Below are 27836 nucleotides of genomic sequence, written 5' to 3'. Positions count from 1 at the left end.
ATGGATGTCTGGCTTGGAAGATATTCCTTGGATTCTAGGTGGAGATTTCAATATGGTGGAGAGTCCAAGAGATAAGACAGGTGGCAGTAAGGTTGAATGGAAAGGAGAAGAGAGGTTCTTTTGGAGCAGGATGGTGGGGAAGCTTAGGCTAGTTAACCCTGTGGCAAGCTGTAATAAAGAAGACCAAAGTATTTGGTATATGTGGTGCAAATGTCAGAGAGGTAACAAGAGGATCTACTGCAGGATTGACAGGTTTTACTTCAATAAGGACTATTTCAGAATCACTAAGACCCAGGAGGGATCTTCCGTGAAGGTTACCCCCTATACTCTTTCAGACCATCATCCTATTCAAGCTCAGATTTCTCACAGTGATCTACCCCCAAGAAGATTGTCATAAGGAGAACTTTGCTCTCAATAATAGCTTGTTGAATGAGGAAGAGCTGACAGGCTCAAATTTCTCACAGTGATCTACCCCCAAGAAGATTTTGTCATAAGGAGAACTTTGCTCTCAATACTAGCCTGTTGAATGAGGAAGAGCTGAAACAGGCAGTCTACATTATCAGACAATTCAGTAGGAATATTATTAAACATGACAACCCCATTCAAAAGTAGACCCAAAATGTTCTAAGCTGGAAGACCTTGTTTCAAACAGTAGGAAGAAAAATGGCTAAAGATATCAGAAGAGAGGAGACTCTTGCTCATTGCAACCTACAAAAGGCTGAAGAAATTATTCAAAACAACCCTAATGATGTGAAGGCTCAGGCTGTAATACGCCTAGCTAAGGATTCTCTTCGGAGAATTCAGAATAAGCGGATACAGGGGGCTAGGACTAGAGCAAGAATTAACTAGCTTGAGCATGGGGATAAAGGTTCCATGTATTTCTTCGAGCTGCTTAAAGCCAAGGAAGCTAGAGTTGGCATTGACAATATTTGTGATAATGGTACAACTATTTCTGATCAAACAAGCATCCTGAGAGTTTTTGCTTAGTTTTCTCAAAATCTCTTCTCTTCTAAGGACAATCAGATGAATAAAGCTAGTGCTAGGGACTACATTAGAGGAATTATAACAAGGAAAGTCAGCAGAGAGGATGCTAAATTGCTAGATAGGGAACTCTCCCTAGAAAAGATTAAGGAGGCCATAACAGCCCTTAGCAATGGAAAAGCCCTAGGACCGGATGGGTTGTCAATTGAGTTCTATAAATAATGCATTGAGTGGATTGGGGGGGATTTGTTGCACGTATATCAAGAGGCCATTACTAGGGTTCATTAGGAGAAGACATAACTAAAGGACTTATTAAGTTGATCCCAAAGGAGGGCGATAGATCTTAGATTAAGAATTGGAGGCCCATTACATTATTGAATGTATCTTATAAGATATTGGCTGGCCAAAGCTCTTGCAAGGAGATTGGAAGGTATTCTTCCTAAAGTCATCAGCCCTACCCAAAAAGGCTTTGTCAAGGGAAGATATATCCTTGAGAATCTGCTCACATGGGAGGCCATGTATTGGGCAAAGAGTCTAAACAGGACTCTGCTATTCTATTATTAGATTTTGAAAAAGCTTACAACAGAATAGAATGGAGTTTTGTGGGTATGATGATGGAGAGTTTAGGCTTTCCCGAGAACTTCTGTAAAATGGTGAATATTTTGATGAGGGATACTAAAGTATGTGTTGAGATTAACGATAGTATGTCTAAATACTTTAATCTATCTAGATCCATCAAACAGGGGTGCCCCTTAGCACCAGCTATCTTTGTTATTGTTGCTAATGCTTTAAACAACTTGATGAGGGACTCTAAGACATCTCATAAATTTCATGGTATTACTTTACCCAATGGAGAGGATCTCTCCAACATTCAGTTTGCGGATAACACTGTTATCCTTACTAAGTTGGATCGGGACAATATGGATACACTTATGGCTAAGCTTGAATTGTACTGTGATGCATCAAGGAGTAGATTTTCATTGCCCAAATCAATTCTATTAGGATGTGAGGCACACTCTCCTCCTTGGTGTAGCAAACACTCTATCTCATTCACTTGGTAAGGTATTTAGGGATTCCCTTTGCCATTGAACCAAGTTTGAAAGCAATGTGGGAATAGATTAGAGAGAAAATTGATACGAAAATGGGGAAGTGGAAGAGACATTTCCTCTCATTGGTAGGGAGAGTGTAAATATGTCAAAAGATTCTCCCCTCATATAATATCTACTATACTTCTTGGCTTTTTAATAATTATCAATTCTGCCACATCCGGAAACAAATCAGGGAATTTTTATGGTCTAATGGTAAAGGGGGAAAGAAATAGCATATTGTGAAGCAAGAATTTGGGGGCTCTCGGCCTCAAGGATTTGAGATGGTAGGGCATTTCTTTCGCAAGAAAATGGATTTCTAGATCACTGCAAGGGAATGAGCCTTGGAAAAATCTGATTAGGCACAATCTCTCCAAGGCCACCCCCAAGAAAAGCTCGGTGTGGAAAGGACTTTCACTTTGTGATATCATTGCAGGGCACTTTGATATTAGACCTTCAGGATCCACGGTGTTTAAATCTATTTCAAAGGTATGGGAGGTCATGAGGAAACACACCCCCCATAATGGTATGGTTGGAGTGAATGGGGAGATTTGTGGTAACGCTTGATCCGGTGGAACTTGAAGTACAATGACAAGCCCCTTGCTTTACTGCAAGGCTTTTCAGCCAAGATTTGGGCTTCAAAAGGCATAAATAGGCTCTCTCTGATATTCTCCAAGATGGCCATCTGCTGAGCTGGAATGATATATTGGATAATTTTCATATCCCCTCTTCTCACCGCAAGACCTATATTGTCCTGAGAGATGCATGCTCCCCTATTGACCTTTCCAAGCCTTGCCAATCTGATGACTCCAGATTTTTATCTTTTAAGTGGCTTGATGGATCCTCATTGCCTAATGTCAAAGCAAAATTTTCTATGTTGTCCTAGTCGATGATCACTCTATCCTCGCACATGTTGAGTCTTGATGGAGCCTGAATCAGGGTCATGAGTATTGGCAGAAAGTCTTTGATAACCTGTGGAATAGACCAATTGAGCCCAAGAAGAAATTTTTCTATTGTTTGTTGATCCAAAAGCTCCCCATTAGGAAGCCTGATGGTGATGTCTCTATCTGTTCTTCTTGTAAGGTACTGTTGATGTGTCTTTTGTACACAACCAAACACAGAATAAAATACCTGAAGGTACCTTATTCTCTCTTGAACAAAGTTTTCCAACTGCTGAAGATCTCGCCGAAGGGTCGGTCAAAGTAACTCCAAGGTTCTGATATGTAGGTTCTCTCCGTGTGGATAAGCTCTTTGCGGTACGATGTGATTTTGCTGGAATCACAAGGGGGCTTACTTTCAATGACCTGAGCGTCTAATTTACTTTGGATATCACTGGTACATGGGTCTATATTGATCCTTGATTTTGAAAAAAGGAAAAAAGGATAAGGGTTGGAACGGGATCTATTTATAACACTAAGAATGTAGGAGCGATGGATGACCTTTGATGAAACTCTAACTAAGTCTTGCTTTGACATGTTAGGATCATCTCCACAAGGTTAGTGCGATCTTCTAAGGATGGCTTTATGATGTTCAGATCACCGATACAAGCATAGACACCGTTAGGTTGATGCATATCAATGAAGAAGTGATAATTGAAGTTAAGCTTAAGCTGAATGATTCCAGTTGACTACACAAGGCAAGTTTGCAATCAACAAACCGCTAGTAGTATGGATATACAAATTTCATCGTTGATCATACATATTTCTTCCACTCATCTAATAACATGAAACCAAATTTGAGAAGTATAGAGACCATGCAAATTGTTGAATCAACACATAGAGTTCACCATTTCTTCAATGAAGTTTACAAGTCTTTTGCAACAATATCTTGGCAACAATCTTTGCCTTTTCTTTCTACTCTACTCTAACTATTTCCTACTCTCTGACTATTCACTATTAGCTAACCATTTAACCTTTACAAATGAGGAGCCAAGGCTTTATATAGAGAGCCCTTCACAAACAGACAACTCTGATTGACTTAGAATCAATGGCTAGGATTACAGGATAGAAACCCTAATTAGGGTTTGTTACAACAAACTTCCTTAGCCAATTAGAAAATTACATTCCCGGAGCGAAGACCAATAGGAAGCAAGGGTAGGTACACCGAAGTTTGTACCGCCTCCGATAAATTAGGTACATTGAATCTGGTCATGCTGAGGTGGATCAATCCGACCGGAGGAATGATGACTGGGATGCCACCTCATAACGCTTGTGACTTGGTTGATCCTTTTTTGTCTCTGACATGATGAATGATGTACTTCCTTCACTTGATGAGGCTTCCTTATTGTCAAGTCTTCCTTCTCCAGTAGAATATCTCGCCCTGAAGTGCTGGCGACTCCTTTCTTTGTCATCATGTGGTTCCTTAGTGTGGTGAAGTGAAGGTTTTGGCAACTTCTTGAACACATGTAGTCTTTCAATGCTTCAAAACACCTTGAGTCCACCTTTATGCTTTTGGAATATCCTTGATGAGGATGGACTGGAATAGGTCGTCCTTGTCCTGACCTAGTCTCCTCCCATCTGCAAAACAAACCAAAAGATGATTAAGCACATATGACATATTCATTTCAACATAGCATTTTCCACCTTAAATCATTAATGAGAAGACATCAAAATGGAATTTCGCTCAATATCCTCTCCACGGACAGGCCCTATAAAAATTCCACTCTGGACCCTTTGGAAGGGTCAGGAGCGAATTTTGACAAAGTTGCTCAATCAGACCTCATTTTCAACATTATTCCACCAAGATCAAGTCATTCACCTCCAAAATTGCCCAGGACAAGGTTTTGCTCAAGGACCTAGGCAAAATACTAGACCACTTAGGAATTTCGCTTTGGACCCTTTGGAAGGGTCAAGAGCGAAATTTGCATTCTTGGCTCAAATTCTTCTCACTTTGTGACCATACTTGCTCAAATACATGCCCAAGGATGCCCTCAATCTCAACCAACACCAAGTTTGATGCAAAATTGGAGCAAAATGGAGTTTTTTAAGGATTTCGCTTTGGACCCTTTGGAAGGGTCAGGAGCGAAATTTGCATTTTAGGACAAATTCTATCATGCCTCTACTCCAAAATGCCTTCCAAGGCAAGTATACGCTATCCTTCTCTTCACCAAATCCTAAGAATCCATAACTTGACCTTCATCATGAGAAAATTAGGTGGAAATGAGCATACGCTATCCTTCTCTTCACCAAATCCTAAGAATCCATAACTTGACCTTCATCATGAGAAAATTAGGTGGAAATGAGAATTTCGCTTTGGACCCTTTGGAAGGGTCAGGAGCGAAATTCAAGTTTTAGACTTGATCCTTCATTTCCTTCACTTCAATTCATCTTACAAGGCAAAAATACATTACTCCACCTTCAACCACGCCATAGGAATCAATGTTTTGGCTTCACTCAAGGAGAAAATAGGTGGTTTGAAGAATTTTGTTTTGGACCCTTTGGAAGGGTCAGGAGCGAAATTCATTCCTTGCTTGTTTTCTCTTGCTTAGCTCAATTCTTCTCACTTTCTTCCCCCTTGACTCTCCCTTTGGATCCTTCTCTCATGCTTGCAACACTTTGTTTGACCTCAAAATGGCAAAAAGGAGAATTTTGCTAGAAATCATGGCCAGGGATAGGACCTATCTAGGATTTCGCTCTGGACCCTTTGGAAGGGTCAAGAGCGAAATTTCCATTGTTGATTTTCACCATTTCATCGCCTCAAACCTCTTCTCAAAGGCAAATATGCATCAAAGCCTCCTCAACCATGCCTCAAAAATCCAAAACTTGGCCATATCAAAGAGCAAAATAGAGGAAAAGTGAATTTCGCTCTGGACCCTTTGGAAGGGTCAGGACCGAAATTCTCATTTTAGGCTCATTTTCACCTTTTTCCTCCCTTCTTTGGCTTGGATATAACCTATTAGGCCTCTCCTAATCATCCTCCAGTCCAAGTTAGCATTCACTTCAAGGTTTTGTGAAGAAAAAAGGGTCTCATATGAATTTCGCTCTGGACCCTTTGGAAGCGTCAGGAGCGAAATTTCTCCTTATGCTCAAATCCTGACTTCATTTTCATACTTCTTCACTCCAAATAAGTGTTTTGCCCTCAATAATGCCTGGGAATGAGTTAGTTCTAAGTTTGGATCAAAGTAGAATGTCCTGTAGAGGAATTCGCTCTGGACCCTTTGGAAGGGTCAGGAGCGAAATTGAAATTCGCTTTGGACCCTTTGGAAGGGTCAGGAGCGAAATTTGACATTTTGCTCTCTCCGTCAGGATTCATATATGGAATATAACATTTAAGTATAAGTGAAGTTATATTCCATATATACTGTCAAGATGTTTGAGAGTGGTTTCGGACCTCCAGGAGTTATAATGCAAAATCTAGTTTTTGGAGGATTCTTCAATTTTCCAGACTTAGTCAAATTTCAGGACCAGGATGACATTCTAGACTTCTCAAGGCGAATTCGCTCTACCCTTGATGCATTTCCTTCCCTATATTTGCCAATTCTCTCAACCACTCACTGACTTAGGTCAAATTTTAGGTCCCTTATGAAATTTCGCTCTGGACCCCTTGGAAGGGTCAGCCAAATTTCAGGACATTTGAGGATCAGGATGACATTCCAGACTTCTCAAGGCGAATTCGCTCTGCCCTTGATGCATTTCCTTCCATATCTTTGCCAATTCTCTCAACCACTCACTGACTTAGGTCAAATTTTAGGTCCCATATGAAATTTCGCTTTGGACCCCTTGGAAGGGTCGGGAGAGAAATTCAAGTTTTGCTCAAATTCCTTGACCTTTTCATCAAATCATCATGTCTAGATTTGTCCAAGGCGTCTCCAAAGGACAGATAGGTCAACTATTCATCAATCAACGCTCAAGACTTCATCACTCACCAATTTGACCTAACTCAAACCTTCAAAGATGATATTCACTCAACAAGCTTCATCGACCTCCTGAAAGTCAAACAAGACACTATTAGCAACAAGAGCAAAACTAGGCCTAAGGGAGACTTTTAAAGAAACCCTAACCTGGAGCACCTGCTGACTCCCCCTGGCTCAACCAGAGCCTGCCATCCTAGTGATCCCCCTGGTGACACTCAAAACGCAAAGGCTAATAGACAAGACCCTAAAAGACCTAGAAAACAAACCCTAGAAAGCAAAAAGGTAGGGGTCCCCATTTGCAATGAGGTGATGTGTGAATACGTCACAACAGGTACCTAAGACTATCAAGCACATACTTTTTGACTATTTATTTGCTAGGGAGGTTTGGAATATCTTTGGTATTTACATTGGTTCTAATATTTTGGTTTCTGAGGTGGTTACTGGTAGTGTCCAAAGCCTAAAAAAATCTGCTAATTTGTTCTGGTCTATTTTTTCTTTAGAAGTTTTATGGCTTATTTGGAAATTTAGGAATCATAATCTCTTTAATGGTAGAGATAGACCCCTTATTGAGCCTCTGAGGAGACTCATTGTGTATAACATTGATGTGCAGGTTACAGTGACCATGAGATTAGCCCGGAGAAAATTTGAAAAGTTCCTGCAAGATGGTCATACCAAAATCTTCACATGGGAGATAGCACATGGCTTCTCATGGACTAGGACTACCGAGGAGAGATGTAATAGACTTATAAAGCACTAAGAGGGGGGGGGTGAATCAGTGACAGCAAAAACAATACTACTTTAAACACTGACCGGTAGAGATACTTAACAAGTTTACTAAACACTATGCATGCAATCCAAAATGATATTAAAGCATCCACAATAAGTAGAACATCCACCATAACACAAGTGTTTATACGTGGAAAACCCAAATGGGAAAAACCACGGTGAGATGGGACTCACAAGTTAACTATCTGCAGTAATAGATAACTGGTCGGTTAAGGTCTACAAAAGTACTCTGCTAGGAGCGAATCCTATTAAAGATCCCAAAGCTCTGTTAGGAGCTATACCCTGTTAAGGGTAGTACCCTGTTAGGAGTAACCTTAGTAGAGGATTTCAAAATCCAAACTAATGGAACACCTTGTTAAAGGATTTGTACAATGAAGCTTGTTAGAGCTTACCCGGTTAGGGGATTTAACTGTTGTAGTGATTAGAAAACAACAGGTGGTGTGATCTAGAAGTAGCACAACTTGCTCGAATAGATCCTCTTCTGCTCAATCAAAACTGCATCACCAACATATTCTGCAATTCCTTCAACAACTTAACACTTCTATCTTCGCATAAATCATATCTGTAAAATAGTTCATCATAATGTCATTATATAGACATTAGATTTCATGTCGGCTTAGAAATCATATCACAATTTCCTAGGTGCAGTGTATCTGGACAATCTAACATAACTCATCACAAATTACCACCAACATTTGTCAGTTTGGAGTAACTCATCACGACCAGTGATAACTCATCACGCAATCAATGAATACCGGTTGGAACACCGATATCGATTAAGAGTTAACCACTCCCAATACATAAACCGATTGTCCTCCATTGCTTCTTTGATGGTCTCCACTGAATCTCCAAGTAGGTGTCAAGCCATTCCTGCATATACCGGTTGTCTACATGTACCGATTTGCCACTCTCTAAACCATCATAAACTAAACTTCCAATACCGGTTGCAATACAAGTAACTTTAGAAGCAATACCGGTTTGTCTAATGACAATGTGATCATATGTGTGTGTGTACATGTTCCATCAATGACAACACATGAAGTCATTCATCAAGCCAACAAGATCACCATTCGAGGAAGGACTAGTGAACTTCATGAGAGATTTGCAGGCGCAGAGAAGCAGAAATGGACAGGGACAAGTGCCAAACATACCAATGGTAGTCCCAGTTGTGCATCCTTATGTAAACCCTATCATTTGGGGTAGAGAGTTGAGATGGAGTGAATGTCCACAAGGATAGACCACATGGGTGGAGACTGTAGGAGACTCTAGCTCTCCGTTTGGGGAGATCAATCGTGGTTAACATGTTTATGGCTCTTACACAGACTACTTTTTTGTATAATTTTGTACATTTTACAATCACTGGCATATATGATTTTGTATCTTTGATAGGGGATTATGATGCAAAATATGATCTAGTTGTGGGATCAAGGGGTTGAGAACCTTGCTAGGAGGTGACATCTGACTTTATTTTGTCCTATGTTGGCTATGTAGTCCTGATGTAATGGATCCATATTATAATTAATAGAGAAAAAAAATTAAAAGGAGACGGAAATTTGAAAAGTATTCTAGAAGCTTCCTCAAATGGTTATAAAAGGGCAATTTGGGACTCATTTGATAAAATGCTTGGCTTATTATTTTCTTTTTAAGAGCTTTGAGAGCTTTTGGCTTTCAATTCAACAAGCTTTAGGATGAAAAACTTTGGGTTTGGGGTGGATTGGACAAAAACCCAGTTCCATCTCTAAGGTGGATTCATTCCAGGATTCACAATTGCATTGCATTGTTCAAATTGTTGGAGGTTTCATCCAGAAATCCAACAAAGGTTTTTACAGATAAGTATCAAATTTTTGAAATCTCTTACAGAGACAAATTTGTATGAGCATTGAAAAAATATTTCTTATTTTGCTTTGGACACAACTACAATAGTTTGTGATATCTAGGAAGAAAAGCGTTGAAAAGGTTTGGCCACCAAGATTATTGTCTGACTATAGTGATTTAAAAGAGACATTATTCGAATAAAGGTGTATGCTGGAAGTTATTTAAATCTATTAGTTATAGAGTCGATTATTTTTTGGTTGATTGTGGACTCACCATATCATGAGCCATTGGAAATAATATTGAATGCCTAAGTGCCGAAAGATTTTAATTTCTATTTGGGAATGCGAAGTGAAAGCCACAATATAATTTGCTCACCATTTAATAAATTTTGTGCTATGTGCGAGGACTTATGCTTTGAACTCGACTATGGAGCTGCTCTACTAGGGCCGCCTTCTTTCTTACTCAGGTGTGGCATTCCATTGGTGGTTTGAGGGCCATTCCGTGCCCTAGGCATGAAGGAAATATGCAGGATTAAGGGTCGAATCTTTCTAGACGTCTTGTAATGATTGGCATGAAACCTCCCATGCTGTTGTGGCACCTCTACAGGGTAATTCAACCCCACATAAGGAGAATAGTTGTTTTGCATTATTTTCTATTAGCAGAGAGGTAAGAACAGTTTTTGTGCCTTGACTTGCCCATTTCCTATCCGCTAACTCACTTGTCTTAGGCATGGCCTCTCAGGCTGTTCATGGAAAGCTGATGGCATGTGAAACTGTGGATAGATTTGCTGCCTATGAAATCTGAGATTTATCATCATTGGCCTATCATTGCTGTTAATGCAAGTGTACACCTTTGCATAAGCTCCTTGTCTTGGTGTATCTTCCTTGAGGCAGTTCGAAACTTGTTTGGCTTCATATAGCTGGATGTCATTTTAAGAAGTTCAATATTCTCTCTGGATGTTCTCTCTGGATGCTGAGTCAATGTAAAGGAAAGAGCATATTGAAGTGTATTTGCTTGGACAGCTTGCTAGTTGGGCATTAAGGAGAGAAAAGGACCAATTTCTGCTGAGTGTTTCAATTTCTACAGAGTGTTTCATGTTTGTGAGGGACTTACACACAAATTCTGTCATACATTCCTATTTTCTGACAGTGGAGTCTTCTAAGGTGGGATTATATTAGTGCTGGGAGATTTCCAATTTCTTTATGTATTATGAATATATATGAAATTAAGTATGACTGTCATGCATGTTGCAGTCTATATTAATATTACTAATAAATTCTGCATAAGATCATTATCATTATCAGGCTTCATATATTAAGCATACATATTAAGCACATCCCCATGCATACTGCCAAGAACAAAGATGTTACTGCCTGTATCTTATTTGTTCTGATCTGATCTGGTTGATGGTGATGTCACTGGATGCTTTTGATTCCTTTCCTTTATATCTCTCAATGTGAGGGAGAGGTCACACCTCTTCATCATGTATGCCCTTTGGCAAGAGACACACCCTTTCACCATTAGCACCCTTTGAAAGAGTGCAACTCTTCATTATTTCTGCCCTTTGAAAGGGACACAACCTTTCACAATCAGATCTGCACTTTTGATTCCCAAATTATCCCCCCTTCAAATGAGTTCTCTTCTCCCTTTTATACCTCATATTTGGGGGAGTCATAACTAATCATTTCATGCCTTTTGACTATTCATTAACTTAATCAAATTTTAATTATACTTTTTTATTTTTGAATTTAATTTTTATTTTTATTCTTTCGTATTTCAATATTATTAAACCTTTGATAAAGGAAGATTTAAGAGTTGTTGGGCCAATTAAAAATATTACTTAATGGTGTGCATTAACTAGCATGAGATCTTCCGTACATAAACCACTAGTGGATTTTGGAATAGATCATAGCTCTCATCTTTACTTAACAATTGGTGTTGAGTCACAATTCCTATGTAGACTAATCTTAATTTTCCTGTTAATGTGGAAAAATACACACTCATTATCAGAGATTGAAGACCTAAAGAAAAGTTACACATTCTATAAGAATGGATTTTTGTCTTCCTCTGTCACATTTTACAAAATAGATTGCAAATGAAATTTTTAAAACTATTTATAGCAAGTTATCATTGATGCATTATGAAGTATGCATTGTGCAATGCAATATAATTAGCAATATGAACATAAAAAAATCTGTAGCCCACAATTCATATAGGCTAAACTCTCATTTTTATTTTCTCTCTATATTTCTATGCTATTAAAATGTCTTTAAATTTAAAAAACAGAAGGTTTTTCTCTTCTTTTTTGCATTTTTCTATGTTTTCTGAAAATTCTTTCTTTTCCCAGTTTTTTGAAAAAGAACTTGTACCTTTGGTTTGGCAATTTTTTCCAAAAGATTTATGCTTCTATGCATTATATACTATTCTAATTTAGGTCATACTAGCAAATTAAATCTACAGTCTCATCAATGGAATAATTACAACAAATAAGATGCAATAAAACATACCAGGAACCGAGACTAGCATATTATGGTCCACTCTAAGCACTTTCAAACATTTAAGCTCTCCAAGCTCTGGGGGCAAAAGAGATAGTTTATTATTGTCTAGATGTAGCCTCTCAAGATATGGTAACCGTATCAGCTCCACTGGCAGAACCTGTAATTGATTCAATAGAGAGCTAAAGTTAACTGATTCTAGAAAGGACATATTCAAGCAAGTTGTGATAACCTTGGCTTGCAGTAGCAGTTCCAGAGGCACTACTCTATATTCTGTGTGTGTGTTGGGTTTTACTTTGTCCAATAAGAGGTTCAAAAACTATCGTCATACCAACCAGGTCAATGGAGTGTACAGACTAAACACTGTTTATTTAAATACCAATTGAAACAGAAATAATGCATGTTCAATTGAACCTAGAAAACATAAACAATAATCTCTTGATTTCTGCTATCGCAAGAAGATACCATTGATTTTAGCTTTTAGAAACCCCTTCAGATAAAACTGTCGATGCTGTTGTATGAAGCAATGTCCTGTCCCCTTTTTGAAATAAGATTGTAATAATAAATTAGTATATAAATTATAAAATCAAAGGTTAATTTTATCAAAGGTCAAGGGGCATGTAATTCATGACTACTAAAGGAAAAAAGATATATAAGAGACACCAAACAGGAAGGGGGAAGATATGAAGTTACATCTTTTATTATCTGATTATTACTCCTTTAGAGCATGGAATTGCGGTTCATTTAACCTGAGGATGAAACCTCTCATGGCAGAAATTTAAAGGACAAAAACTCTTTTATTTTTCCTTGCTGAGTTTGTGGACAAAAACCCCCGACTCAGGCAGCTTAAGAAATTATTTACCAAAGGCATTAAAACTGCTGTAGACTTAAAGAAATTTGACAATACTTCAGAAATAATATCTGATATTAGTCTAGGCAGAATTTTGAGCATCCAAGCAATTTGATAAATTTAATTTTGACAATAATTATTAAATCAACATGTTATATATCAGGAATTCTTATTAATAATCAATTGTGCAGGTTTATATTCTGTGTGCTAGGGCTTAAAAGGAAAGGACTTTTAAGTACAAGAAGCAACTACAGTATGAATCTTCGAGGATATAGCCACAGTACAGAATAATGATATCTAAGCACAATTATGGTGATCAGGACTGCTAAGGCATTTCAAAGCAAAAAGGCATGTTAGTACCAAACAAACAACGTTGCAATTAACATAAAAGAAAAATAATGTTTGTTGTTTTCATAGAAGGTTGGCTAGTAAAGCTCCAGCAAAAGGCAAATAGGCTTTATGGAACCACGCATGTGGATATTATAGGGTGTATATGATATTAGTCGATACACTAACATACATAAGCCTTTCATATTGAATGACCACAAGTTGTGTTCAGGAAACACAACAAAGGCCTGTTAGATTGATCACTTTGTTATGCATGCATATTTTAATCAAGGATCAGAATGGTATAAAGAAGGACAAGTAGATTTCAAGCATAGTAAGTCACACTTTATAAAAGTGAAAAAGCACAAAGTTTCTGTCACTGTCACCATTGATTAGCCCAGAGGGAAAAGCACTGAAATTCAGTTCTGCAGAAAGCACTGGCTACAGGCTTGTGACTTTTGAAAAAGATTGGAATTAAAAAAACCAACGAAAAGTATTATAAGTACATGCCAAAGTTCTAAAATTATTTTGTCATTGCAGTATCCTCGATATACAAATCTTTTGTAGTACTAATGCACAACATTTTAGCCAAACCATGTGAATCAACCATCAGGCCCATCACATAAGCAAAGTATACCCTACATTAGCAGCCATTGAGTGACACAAGGGACATCATCTTAAGAAGGAAATAGATATACAAAATTATATTTAAGCAATCATTTGATATTCCAAATACTGGTAAATAAAGATGAGTTCTTTCTAGGGCGTGATCAAATGCACAGTAGGACTACTCGCCGAGTCAAAACAAAGGCCAGTTTTTGCAATGTTTACTAGCCAGAAAACCTGCCAAGTTTCTGGCGAAAACTCGGCAAGTCCACATAAAAAACTCACGAAACGCAGCAAAAAAGGTCCGCATGGCAAAAAAAAAAGCTCATTTAACATCAAAAACACTTGTTTTGCTCTCCAAGGCAAGAAAACCCCCTCCAACAGAAAACACACCATTTGCAACGATTTTTCATTGAGGAGAGAAGATCAAAAGAGATTTTTTGGTGAATGTTGAAGGCAAATTGGAAGCACAATTAGGTTTTTGATTTTTCATTTCTTTTGCTTTTTTAAAACATTTTACTTCATTTTGGCTGCATCTAAAAAAAAAAATCATCAATGTTAAAACTGAGTATATTTGGATTTTAATTCCACAAAATAAGATTCATCACCATTTTTTTGTCAATTTTTTCTGATTTTTTCACTATTTTCGTTGTTTTTTCATACCCATCTTTTAATTCAATGAAAATGTTTAGAACTCTCTAGATCAGATTAAATTTTTACAGATTCAAACTAATCTATATTGATTTGAACTAATTTTATGCTGATTTTTGGTGATTTATGTATAATTTATGTTATTTTTTTGTATTAAAAAATTAATATGTCGTGTCTTCGCTTTGTATGTGTAGGCTAGATATTTCATAAAATGGCAAAAAGAGAAGCTTATATATTAGGCTCAGCCTCAGGCTCCGCCCCATCGGCATCACCAGCACCACCATTTGTAGGCACTCATCCTACAGGAGTTAGAGACCTCGCTTGGAAATATGCCTAAATCCAGGTCATTTTATTGCATTAAATGCCAAAAATATATCATGAAGGCATAAACCGCCTCAAATACCATCTTGTTGGCATTAGTCATCATGATGCCAAGGCTTGTCCTGGGACCACCGAAGAGATAAAAAGAGAGATGAATGCCCTAATTTCAACTATAGAAGAGAGGGCAAAGGCAGCCATGGCAGCATCCTAGCTGCTGCTCAAGCTACTCCAGTCCAACTAGAATCAGATGAAGATACATGTCAGGGCATGGTAGGCTCTATTCATGTTCCACGCATCCAAAACAAATTCACCACCTCCACTTCATCTACTTCTAGTTACATAGTTTTTTTGTGCCCAAAAACACGCCTAGAGCACAACCATCATTGGAAGCTACTAGGTGGAACGGGGAGGTGCATGAACATGCAAATATTGCATGTGCTGATTTTTGGTATTTTAACAACATTCCTTTCAATGTGGCAACTAGTCCTTACTAGGACAATTTGGTTATTGCATTGACAATTGTGGGAAAAGACTACAAGTCACCTTCTCATAAAGACTTGAGTGGAGGTTGGTTAATTTAAATTTTATGCTAATTTATACTTATAGTAGTTTATGTTGAATTTTAGACTAAATTTATTTTATTTAATTTATAGTAATTTATGTTGAATTTAAACTATTTTTTGTTTAAATTTTATAATTGTGTACATAGTTTTACTTTGTACTTGTAGGTTGCTCATGAATGCAACTAAAAAAGCAAAGGTAGTGGCGGAAGAACAAAAAAGGAATGAAAAAAATATGGCTGCACTATTCTTTCTAATGGGTGGATGGACGGGGAAAACTACACCATAATTATTTTTTTGGCAATTTCAGAAGGTGAGTTTTTTTTTAAAATTGGTAAATGCCTCCAACAAAGTAAAAAATGCAAAAACATTGTCTCAAATGTTGGGGGAAGTTGTCATGGAGGTGGGCATAGAAAATGTGGAGCAAATCATAATGGATAATGCAGCAACATATGTGGTGACTAGGAGAATCCTCCAAGACAAACATAGGACATCTTTTTGGTCACCTTGTTCAACACATTGCCTTGAACTTCTTTTGGAGGACATAGGCAAACTTCATTCAATGACACCGATTGTAGATGATGCAATAAGCATCACAAAATTTATCTACAATCATCCTTGGGTTATTCATTTGATGAGAGATCACATCTGTTGTGACATTTTCCCACATTGCCCCATTGCAAATGGAGACCCCCACTTTTTCACTTTTGACTTAGGGTTTTTTTTAGTTAGTTATCTTAGCTTGGCATCAATTTCTTAGTCTTTAGCCTTTTAGTGAGAGGAAGTTAGTCTAGTCTGCCAGGGATAGGTCATATCAAGATCAAAGTTGTCAATTGGCTAGTGTTGTCAAATGTTGTCATGAGCAGGAAATGTTGTCGAATGTTGCTAGGTTGTCAGATCTTGCTAAAGTTGTCAAAATTGTCTAAGATTAGGGTTTGTGGGTAAGTGAGTTAGGAGTGATAAGATTGTTTGCAGTTTCGTTAAGAAATGCAAGCATATCACTTTAAAATCATAAATGTCATATTCATGTTGTGAGGTCAAATATAAGGAAGGTGAATTCTGCCTAGGTATTGGAGTTGATCTTGATAAACTTGCCACCTTTGTGCAAGCTACTTTGCGTGATATGAGCCCAACCCCCTTTAATCCTAAGCACAATCAAGTGATCCTAAAGCTACCAATAGCCAATCTCAAAGCATCACATTTTGACAAAGGCATCATCAAGTTTGTGAGTGAAATGAAAAAATTAACTAAGTGTGAGGTTGACCGAAGTGCACTTGCACTTGCACCATGCACCCTAGGTTGTGCATTACTAGGTGCATTTTGCGCCCAAGATCATGAGCTTTCAAGTTCACTCAAAGCAATTCAAGGGTCAGCCTCCATACATTCCAACGACGAGATTGATCTAACAACCATGATGTTAAGAGCAACAAGTCTTATCCAAGCCATTACCTTAAAGACAACATCACCAAAAATTTGGCTAAGAATGGAAGTGGGCACATAGTGCACACTCACATGCATTTTGTGCCCAACTTGTACATGACCACATGTATTAAGTGCTCTAAGGGAGTATGTGTATGGTCTAAGCTCCAAGATGCCTCAACTCCAATGAAAACCTAGCACAAAACTGATCAAGGTGACGACCTAGATAGAAGGGGGGGTGTTAATTTAATGAAGACATCCAAAATTCAATCAAGTGTTGTATTAGGCGCATAGTGCATGTGTACATGCATTGTTCACCCTCCTTGATGATGTGGTGCAGCCACCCATGTAAAATGCGCTCAAGGGAGATAAGGCTACTGGATTGATTCAACTTGTAGCAAACCACTAGGTGCTGATCTTAAACAGATCAAACTCAAACTTATGCAAGCAAAGCACCTTACTTGCCCCATGTTTGTGCAAGACGCTCAACAATGTGCACCCTAGCTCAAATGAAAGAGGGTAAAAAACAACCAAATGTCAAACTCCTTGAGCACATAGTGCAAACCTGTCAGCGCAATGCGCTCCATCAACTTTTGTGCACCCCTACATGCTAATTGCACCCCATACTTGTGCATGTGCAACCCTAGGCTGCACTCTTCCTATATTCTTGTGCAATAACAGATGCCTAATGCGCTCTTCCTTCCTATATTCTTGTGCAATAACAGATGCCTAATGAACTCAACCTTAGGAGGCACCTAAATTCAGACTCTGAAAAGGCTGAGAGCATCAAAATCAGATCCAAGAAGACGGAAATCAGATTCAAATCAAAGGGATGATCAATCAAATCAGACTTAAAACTCAGACCTAAGGGAGAAGATCAGATCAGAATATCGCCCAAGTGATTCCCCCCAAAAGAATCCTAACAATCACAAGGTTGTGTAGGGTAAGATGCAATATGCCTCAAGAGGAATTTACCTAAGTCAGGTATAAAGCGCACTGCGCATCACCATATGCACTATGCGCTATGCAGAATCATATGCAAAATGCGCTCATCATGATATTGTTATCACTTGAACCTGCACCCCTATTTGCTAAGCTATCAACTCAGCAGGCTTGTGACACATGGGAACACTCCTCGGCCTGTGGGTTGCCTAAAACTTGGAGTGAGCCTCAAGAGAAAGTTGGTTCTTAGCTGGTTTTCACTTAAACTTAACTATTATAATGATTCTTCTGAGAAAAGAGTAAGAAGGAAAACATAAACTGAAAACTACGATCTAACAGGTGATACATCAAATGATTTCTTGAGAATACACAACAAATAACACACAATAAAGCCAGTAATGAAATACTCTCCTACACAACCGAAAAAATCATAACCATTGCATTAATAGTTTATAAGGAGGATAAAAATCACAGTCCTGAGAGGAGAAAACACTCCTCACAACCTAAGACTGTTATTTCACTCACACAGCTTATAACCTGCAAATAATCATACTCCTCCATAAGATATCCACCTGAAAACACAGTTTCAAGGAAAAAGAATGTCACAAAAACCTGTACTAACACTAAGGACTCACAATAACAAAAGAATATGGGAAGGTATGAACTGCTTATTACTGCTCAAAGGTGTTACAATGATGTCATACTCTGAAAAACAAAGTTACAAACCCCACTTTCTGCAAATAGAACTCTGAAATTACAATCTGCACCAAAGTGAACCAGTAAGAACTCTTGAAAAAATGAAGTCCTTCCATATATATGCTTTTACAAGAGTAGATAAAAAGACTCCATCTCCTCATTTTCTGGTCGAGCAGACTCAAAAAGCCTATTTTTTAGGGGTCTAAACATGTCTAGAAGGGGATGGGTTTGAGTCAAAAGTCAAGCCTCCTCAACCCTTACCATAAAGGCTCTTAAGTGCACATTAATGACTCCTAAAATATCCCTGAACAGGCCTGCAAGCCCTCATAAATACAAAAAAATCTCTATTGACTTCTAATAAATGAAAATAAGATAAATATCTCATAAAGTGATTTATAGCTTATCACTTTATGAGATATTTATTATTTCATTTTTACATTAAGTCAAGATATTGATAAGAAATACATTTAATAAAGTGACAAGCTATATATCACTTTACGAGATATTTCTCACATTTCTTATACATTTAAAATTTAATAAATATAAATAAGAAAAATATTTATTAAAATGTTTTAATAAATAAAAAAATAAAAAAACATCTTAATAAGTATTTTTATTATTTAATTTATATAAGCCCCATCTCTCAATTTTCAAATGTAATATTTATTAAGTGATTTATGGATTATCACTTAATAATATTATTACATTTCAAATTCATTAAGTGATAATCCATAAATCACTTAACAATAAATATTTCTTACATAAGGGGTGCAATAAAATATCGACCTCCTTTTAGCTTTCACGGAATATTTAGAAAGGAAGAAGAAAAAAAAAAGGCAAAAAAGCCTATGTAATTCGACGATAAAAGGGTAAGAAAACCCTTAGGCATTTCATTTTTTCTCTTTGGCATCCGATACTCTCATTGTGCACTCTGTTGGAAGCGACCCCCATGAGGTTTTGAAGAAAAATCGACCATAGAGACAGCCGTCATGCTTGATTTCCTTCATTCGAGGGTTTGAATTTTCTGAAAAATTGGAAAAATATGGCGTTGTTTGCAGATCTCCTGGAAAAGATTGGAAGCTTTTCGACATTTTCACTTGCTGGCTGTTTCGGGTAACCCCTTTCTTCGAAAAATAACTTTGTCTGAAACTTCAACAAATATATTCCTCTGTTCTTTTACACAAACTGCTCTTTTCCTTGGACGGTTTGATAAAAAACATGGGTAATACTACTGTTCGCTGAGAAACGTAAAAAAAACAACATCGCTGCCAAAGATTTTCATTTTTTTGCACTGTTGAGGTTGCTCACTCGGATTTTGAGGTTTTGACTACTCCTTTATCCCTTGTTTAAAAAGAATATTTGACTTTTCCAGTACTGTGCATATCTCTGTTTTGGTTGTCTTAGATCTTTGACAGGGAACCTCTTTTGATTAACTATCCTCTTCTGTAGCTGCTGGTGCTTTCATAATTTCTGTGTATAAAGGACTGAAAATAGACTGCATATTGACTGTGTCTCTCTTTATGGCTGTGTGAGCCTATATTCTTTTAATCTCTTAAAGTGGCTTCACTGAAATGGTGAAAGATTTTAGGGCTGTTTGTATATTATTGCTCTATTGTAACCTTTATATTCCCCATCTAGGCTTATTTGTCATCGCACAATTGCCATATTGCTCATTGTTTTGGACCACTGATAAGACTAAAATATGTCACAGTTTTCCTAAGACAGAGGGCTGCTTGCTCTTGACAATGGTTCTCATGAATATGTGATTATCCCTTCATAATGATTGCCGTACATACTGCTGCCCTAACAGTTCCTTATACAGTCATTTTCACTTTATGACAATGAAAGACTTTGTCCCCTCTTTCCCTTTACATCTTCGTGACTATTCTTTGCCCATAGTGCATTCAACATTGTCATTTGACTATGATCTTCGACATATTTAGGAAACTGCACGTTCTAGTTGTTGGCACTTCTATATGGCTTAATCGATATGTATGTCATTATTTCCAGCTGCTGGTTCTACTGGCGCTTGCTCCTATTTCATACCTCTATGTGTTTGATATATATCAGACTGTGACTGAGAGAAAGAGTGCCTGCAATTATAATCATCAATGACCTATAGCAGCATCTTAATTGTTTAAATCACTCCCCTTGAATGCTGCCTTGGACTGCATTTTCAGATTTTGAGCTTGAAGGCTATTAATGATTGTCCTCCAAATCACTACTGACTTTATTGCAGCTTGCTCATTGTTATGCTGTTTGTCCATATTTCATACCAATGAGACTATGACTGCATTCATCCTTTGCATCATTGATATATCAGTATCCTGATGACTTCTTTCTCATGGTTCTTTGGACTGTCAAAAACCTATTTCCCCTGTGTTTGTGACTGTGAATGGAGCATAAGGATCATTGAACCTTGTTGCTAGTCATGAATGCCATTTGAGACAAGATCCTTCTTTTATCAATGCAGTACAATTATGGACTGTCTCCTTTGAATAGTCTTTCTCCTGTCCCATGTATATCTATGCTGTCACTGTATTTTGACTCTACGACTCTAGCTGATTATTAACCATGGTTGACTGTAGATGCAGAAGTACACCACTTGTTGTTAAACATCTTGCGTATTCTCTTACATTGGCATTCCCAAAGACATACCTATGGTGATTCACTACAATTATTATGACAATCATGCAAGTGCTCTTTATTTCTCTTGTATGATGGTCCCCGTGAATGAGTGCCCCTCGTTTATGACAGTATGCTGGTACTGACATCTAGGACGCTCATGTTCCTATCAGCTTATTGCCATGAGCGATAGGTACTCATTTATCGTGACTACCGTAGGAGACGGGTAAAGATAGTTTGCATGTTTGTCACAATAATCAGTCCTTAGTATCACAACATGTTGAGCTCAACCCTTGTGGGAGCCCATTTACCCCACGTGTTGTTATTATTACATTGTGAATGAAGTAATCAATAATGAAACTTAACCTGTATCTGCACATCGAACGAACTGTTAGACAAAACCATGAGCCTTCAAATTTGTTCTTTACTTTCTTCTGGCGCATATAATGATTGGACTGGCATAATGCATTATAGGAGTAAATCGTGCATGTAATTATGATGTATATGCAAGGATATGGTATCCCGAGCTCTAACACAATTTTCTCCTATCTTTTTGCAGACACTTGGAGTAGCGAGGGGGCTTCTGCAAAGGAGCTGAAAGATGAAGTTGCTCGACTGCAGGGGTTTGTCATTACGAGGCAATGGCGCATCCCTTGTCTTTGTTTATATTTCATTTTTTAAATGCATCATTTCATTGTATAATGCATTATGGTAGTCATTCCCCACGGCTTGTGTGGGAGCATTTCATTTGACATTCATGAATAAAGAAAGTGCCCTTTTAAAATATGCAATGTCGTATGGTTCTTCTTTGTTGTGAACACCTGCATTTATCGGAAGTTCTTTTATGGCATTCTAGCATCTCTTGGCAAAAACACAAACAGACATGTCCCCTTAAAACTATAAAACTTGACCAGCTCCACTTGATTGAGCTGGAGAATAAAATGGGTAACAGATACAAGCAGAGGACGCATCTGTCCAAGGAAGAGGGTAAAAAGATCAGTTTATTGTGAAGCCAGACCCAAAAAGAGAGAAGGCACATTAAACCTTGACAAGGGATTTGTGAAACTAAAGAAGTAAATTGGAAAATCTGGCTAGGTTAAGCACAGAGTGCATTGTGCAAATACTCATGTATTATGCACTCAGACTGTGCAAGACCCCATGTAAAATCTACCCAAGGAAGGAAGTAAAGGGTCAACTTAATGTGAAGTCGGAGCAGAAGTGAGGTATAGCAGAAGTGAGGTATAATTGGACCTTGCGGCACATAAAACTCAAGAGTTAGACCTTAATCAAACCTTAAGGCATCACATAATCAGACATAAAAATCAAAGATTAGAACACCTTACATGACATTTTTTCGTTTTGAAATCAAGATATATCTTGTGTATTTGATCCTATCCTTGTTAGTTTTGCAGGTAACTAAGGGAGAAGGCGAAGGAGCAGGCTACAAAAACTTCAAGGAAACATTGCAACTTCAAGAGGAAGACTTCATTATTAAGCAAAGGATACCCAGTAGACTAGCATCAAGACAATCAACATGATACAAGATAGTTCAAAAGGGCAACATAAGGAGCTCAACACTTTCAAGGCCCTCAATACATCATGAATGAAGGAGATTCAAGTGTCAAGAATTTAAAGCCACAATCAACACATGGAGGGTGCATTACAAACATGACAGTGAGACAATAATATTATCTTGAATTTCTTTCAGAAATCCAAGATTTAATTCCAATATTACATGGAGATACCCCTCATCATACACAAGGATGATCAAATATAAACAACATAAAGGATTTCATCAAGACGAGCAATTCAATTCAAGATCAAACATTATCAAGAGGTGAACTAGTTCAAGATTCCCAAACAAGAAGATGGAAATGCAAGTGTGATCAAGTCAGAAGAGTTAATCAAAGTTAGAAGGTCAACTTGATGATGCAATTTGGGAATATGCCTCCATCATCACAACACCGGGCTTGGAGATGTTGAGTATCAAGAGATATTGCTCGACCACATACACTTGCGATGATTGTAGTTGGCATAAAATGCCTATTGTTATATTTGATAATATTTGTTATCTGTCAATGTATTTTAATTATTTGAAGTAAGTGGGTTGTCACTCGAGTAGTTATGTGTCTGTTGGTTGACGGTTGTGTTCCTCTCAACAATTGTCAGGTCTTTTAAATATGTTGTGTACCGCCAAGCAAAGGAGTATGGTATAGTCGGATTAATTGTAATCCTAGGCCAACCATCTCTAGTCTTCTTCTCTGTAATAATTGCATGTGCGAATAAAGATATATTTTACTGTTGTGTCTATTATTATTTCTTGTGATTAATTTACCAGATATAGCAATAAATATTTTGGCACCGTTGCCGTAAAAGAAATCGGGTCAACCCTGAGTAATTTATGCCCTTAGACCCCAATAAAGGTGAGAAGAGGCCACAGGGTGGTCAAGACCAAACGATTAGGCGATCTTTACAGATTGTAGAACAAAGAGAATGAAGAAGAAAATTATGAGAAACATTCGAGGAAAATCCAATCGGGCAATTAGACCATCCGTCCGTACAATCAACGTCGGATGAGGAGTACGAAGAGGGAAATCCTAAACTCATAGACATATTCCATTGTCTATCCATCTCGAGGGAAGTGAGATTTGGAGGATTCAAACCGCTGACCCACATCCGGAGGGAGCATAGGGAGAGTCAAAGCCTGGAAGTACCTGGAGTGTTGGGGGCCCTGGAGGTGGACAGGTAGAGAATGCGTGTGTGGCCAAGAGTGCAGGGAGTGCAAGGAAAGCACCAAAATGTAGCGGTCGGAACAGTCCACCCAAGTCCGGCACACAAGGGAGTAAGCAGGCTAGAAACCAATTTGTACCGTATTGGGAACTTGTCCCTTGTCGAGGAACCGAGAATAAGGGGGCCTAAGTCGAAGACTCCGAGGAAGAGAGAGTATAGAAACGAAGAAAGTGACCAAGGTGTAGAAGACACAAAAGCTGGACACGTAGAGAGCTCGCGCGTGGCCGAGAGTGCAAGAAAGGCACGGGAATGTAGGCGAGAACGAGACAATCCAATCTAGTCAAATACCCACGGTACCTTTCGAGTGTAAACAATGATGAACACCCAGGAGAAGCAAAAACTCCCTAAATTTATAGGGGACGGATCGTAGGATTCTGTATGCCATTGCAAGACCTACATAACAATATGGGAGGCAAATGCTCATGATGACCAGGATTACTGGTTGAAGGCATTCCTCGCCACCCTACGGGGAATGGCCATCGACTAGTACATAGACCTAGCAGCTCAATACGAAGCATCATGGAACGAATTGAAGAAGGCATTTTAAGAAGAGTTTAAACTATTGAGAGACAACAATGAAAATGTTGCAAAAATTTACAACACTAGGCAAGGGAAGAACGAGAACGTGCGAGCATACAATTGTAGGCTCAAAGAACTGTTGAACAAAATGGAGAACCAGCCAGCAGACGGGTTGAAGAAGAGGTGGTTCACTAAGAGATTGATCCCCTCGTTGCGCAAGAAGATGAAAGTGGTGCTTCCATCCTTGTACATCGATGCTTACAATCGAGCAATGGACATCAAGAGTGAAAACAAAACATCCTCCTGAGGGAAGAGGAAGACCAATGCTGACGAGAGCACTGAAGGTAGCACTGATGAAGAATCCAAAACAATTCAAACCCTTCGATGAGATGCATTGAGAATGATGAAAGAATTGAAGGCCGAGAAAGGAACCAATAAAGAAAGTAATGAACTATGGTGTACCAAGTGCGAAATTGAGGGGCACATGAAAGGTAATTGTCCTAAAAAGATGTTTTGTGAGATTCGCCAGGTGATAGGTCATTCAATAAAGGAGTGTCCATATAATGTGAAGACTAGAAGTACACAAGTATTCTTCACACGAAAAGAGTCTAGCCCATTGAAACCACAAAATGTATCGCTAAGCGGTTATGGAAATCAACGAGGGCGAAATCAAATACAGTATGACTCCAGAAGACATCCTATCTTACAGTGCCAACAATGTAGTGAATGGGGACACTTTGCGAGAGACTGCCAGAATAAGAAAGAAAACACATGATTATTGTGCAAATGGTGTGGGTCGAGGAATCATGAAGACACCGACTACCCGAAGCAAAAGGGTATTAATATGTTGGATGTAGAGGAACAAGACAAGGCAGTTTTGGCAATCACGAAAGCACAAACGAAGAAGGTAGTGTACTTGAACCCATTTACAGAGAAGGAACGACTCCAAGAAGCCAGAGCAGAAGTAGAACAAGTGTTGGCAAAGGAACGAATAACCTCCAACAGAACTGCAAGTACGCCATTGCGATCGGAGTCAAAGAAGAACATAGTTCAACAGGAGTTACAAACAATTGTATCCATCAAGGTGATAGATCTTCTTCAAACAGTGCCGACAATTGTATCAATTGTATCCTATCTTACAGTGTCGACAATGTAGTGAATGGGGACACTTTGCGAGAGACTGCCAGAATAAGAAAGACAACACATAATTATTGTGCAAATGGTGTGGGCCGGGGAATCATGAAGACACCGACTACCCGAAGCAAAAGGGTATTAATATGTTGGACGTAGCGGGACAAGACAAGGCAATTCTGGCAATCACGAGAGCACAAACGAAGAAGGTAGTGTACTTGAACCCATGTACAGAGAAGGAACGACTCCAAGAAGCCAAAGCAGAAGTAGAACAAGTGTTGGCAAAGGAACGAATAACCTCCAACAGAACTGCAAGTACGCCATTGTGATCGGAGTCAAAGAAGAACATAGTTCAACAGGAGTTACAAACAATTGTATCCATCAAGGTGATAGATCTTCTTCAAACTATGCCGCAGCTGGGAATGGCAGTTACCAACACCATTGGTAACAACAACTCCAGTCATCGCAAACAAAACAAGCCACAAGAGAAACCGGTAGAGAAACCTCCATGTGAAGGGGACTGGGTGAGTGACCAAATGTTGCTGACTGTGAACATTGGCAGGAAGCCAACCGTCATGGAGATGGAAATTATGGGAATGAAATTAACAAACACCATCGTCGATGGAGGCTCGGGAGTCAATGTACTAATGGAGGAAACTTGGAAGAGCCTTGGAAAACCTACGCTCTAGCCGCCAATGTTCAATTTGGTGGGTGTCAACCAGCATGGCATTAAGCCATTGGGGACTTTGATGGCACAGAAGGTAACAATTGGCACACAGCCCTTCTTCCTGGATTTTTTTGTCATCCCATTAGAGAAGGTGTACGACACTCTCCTCGAGAGAGGGTGGTTAATCACTACGAAGCATGCGAAGCAGATCACAATTGGAAGCGGAACACATTCTCCATTGAGAGTAAGGGAAGGAAGTACATCATTGACTTGAGGAATCATGCAATGAGTGAAAAAATGGCATCTTCAGACTTGGAGTCCGAAGACAGAGAGTGGAGTACGGAGGAAGGAAGGAAGAGGATGGAATAGAATGACGAAGGGGTAATGGACTTGGAAAATTGTCGAGAGGATAAAACAGGTTCTCTGAACGGATTATTTCACTGGCTGATGGAGGACTACAAAGTCTTCCACCCTGACTGCAACATGCTACAAATCAGTGAAATTGAGGAAGTGCAAAGCTCATACACAAGTCAAGCTCGAACATTGTGTACAGGGATAGGCTCGAGGGAATTGTATGGGGTCAGGTCGTATGAGAAGGTGAAGAGAAGTTGGAGGAAGCCATATGGGAGTGGAGGTTGTTGTCTTTGGCATGTTTGTCATTGATGTCATAAGTGTGCTTGTAAACCAAGGTATGCAAGTGACAAGACTGTATAAGTTTGTTATTGATGATACAAGGTGACAAAGAAAAGACATGAATACATGTTGATAACACTTTATTTTGGTTCATTTTGATTGTATTAATCAATTATAACAGCTTGATTATGTGAACTCATGGTGTAAGTGGTGTTTGTGTTTGAGATAGTCAAATGTATTGTGGTTATCATGTTCTGGTTATCATCCTTTGACTCAATCATTTGTAAAGCACACAAGCATGCAGACTAGTTTATGAATGTTGTTTCAGATCTACAATAACAGAGTTATGTTCTGCTCTCACCGTGGTAGAAACTTGAATCTACAATCAATTTTGATTCTGATTATAGACTAAGGAGTTGAGAGAGTAAAAGGATAGTTATCATGCACATCATATTTTTTAAACAGATGTTTTTTGTGCAAATATATTGAAGATTTTATGACCTGTAGCTCGGGCGACAGGAGGAATAGAGACGAGCGACAAAAAAACAAATGACAAAATTTGTCGATATTATTTTAGAAGTTTAGTATCTTAGCGAATGATAATCATTTGTTATCTAAGACCATTGGAGATTATAGTCAAAATTGAATGTTTAAGTTCATATTAATGCACGGGTTTTTAGAATGACAGTTACGGTTCTAACGACTAAGTATTTACTTGTCGACAGTTCTATAACTATTCGCTTCTAAAGTCGACATAAGGTTTTTTGATGAAATGTTTAGATTTGTGTGTGAAAAAAGAGTTGAATAAAGAGAGAATGTTTTGTTATGTTTTTTTTTTACAATGAGAGAGTAGTACGTGAAGAAAAAAAAATGATATGATCAAAGGAACATGTGTGATGATGTTTTTGAAATGAAGTAGAACACTTTTAATAACTATTGTAGAAGATTTAATCAACGATGATCATTGTCATTGCTTCTGGTTTTATGATGAAATGATTCTTATTGATATAGTGAGGGTTTTGATAATAACAATGTGTAAAAGTTTTTTTTATGGCCGACAAGCACTATATATTCTAACAATGACA

At 38.3% G+C, this 27836-nt stretch overlaps 1 protein-coding gene across 2 annotated transcripts in view; it reads right to left on the bottom strand.

Moving 5' to 3' along the window:
• LOC131067558 (phospholipase A I) overlaps positions 1–27836 on the bottom strand; it is a 122693-nt gene that overhangs the window by 74956 nt on the left and 19901 nt on the right. For both annotated transcript variants that reach the window (XM_058002634.2, XM_058002635.2), the window contains exon 2: positions 12027–12174. In XM_058002634.2, coding sequence (XP_057858617.2) covers positions 12027–12174 — 148 coding nt within the window. The remainder of the gene's footprint in view (positions 1–12026; positions 12175–27836) is intronic.

Source organism: Cryptomeria japonica, chromosome 10, assembly GCF_030272615.1.
Source record: "Cryptomeria japonica chromosome 10, Sugi_1.0, whole genome shotgun sequence".
NCBI lineage: Eukaryota > Viridiplantae > Streptophyta > Pinopsida > Cupressales > Cupressaceae > Cryptomeria > Cryptomeria japonica.
This window is presented reverse-complemented; position numbering and strand designations above follow the sequence as displayed.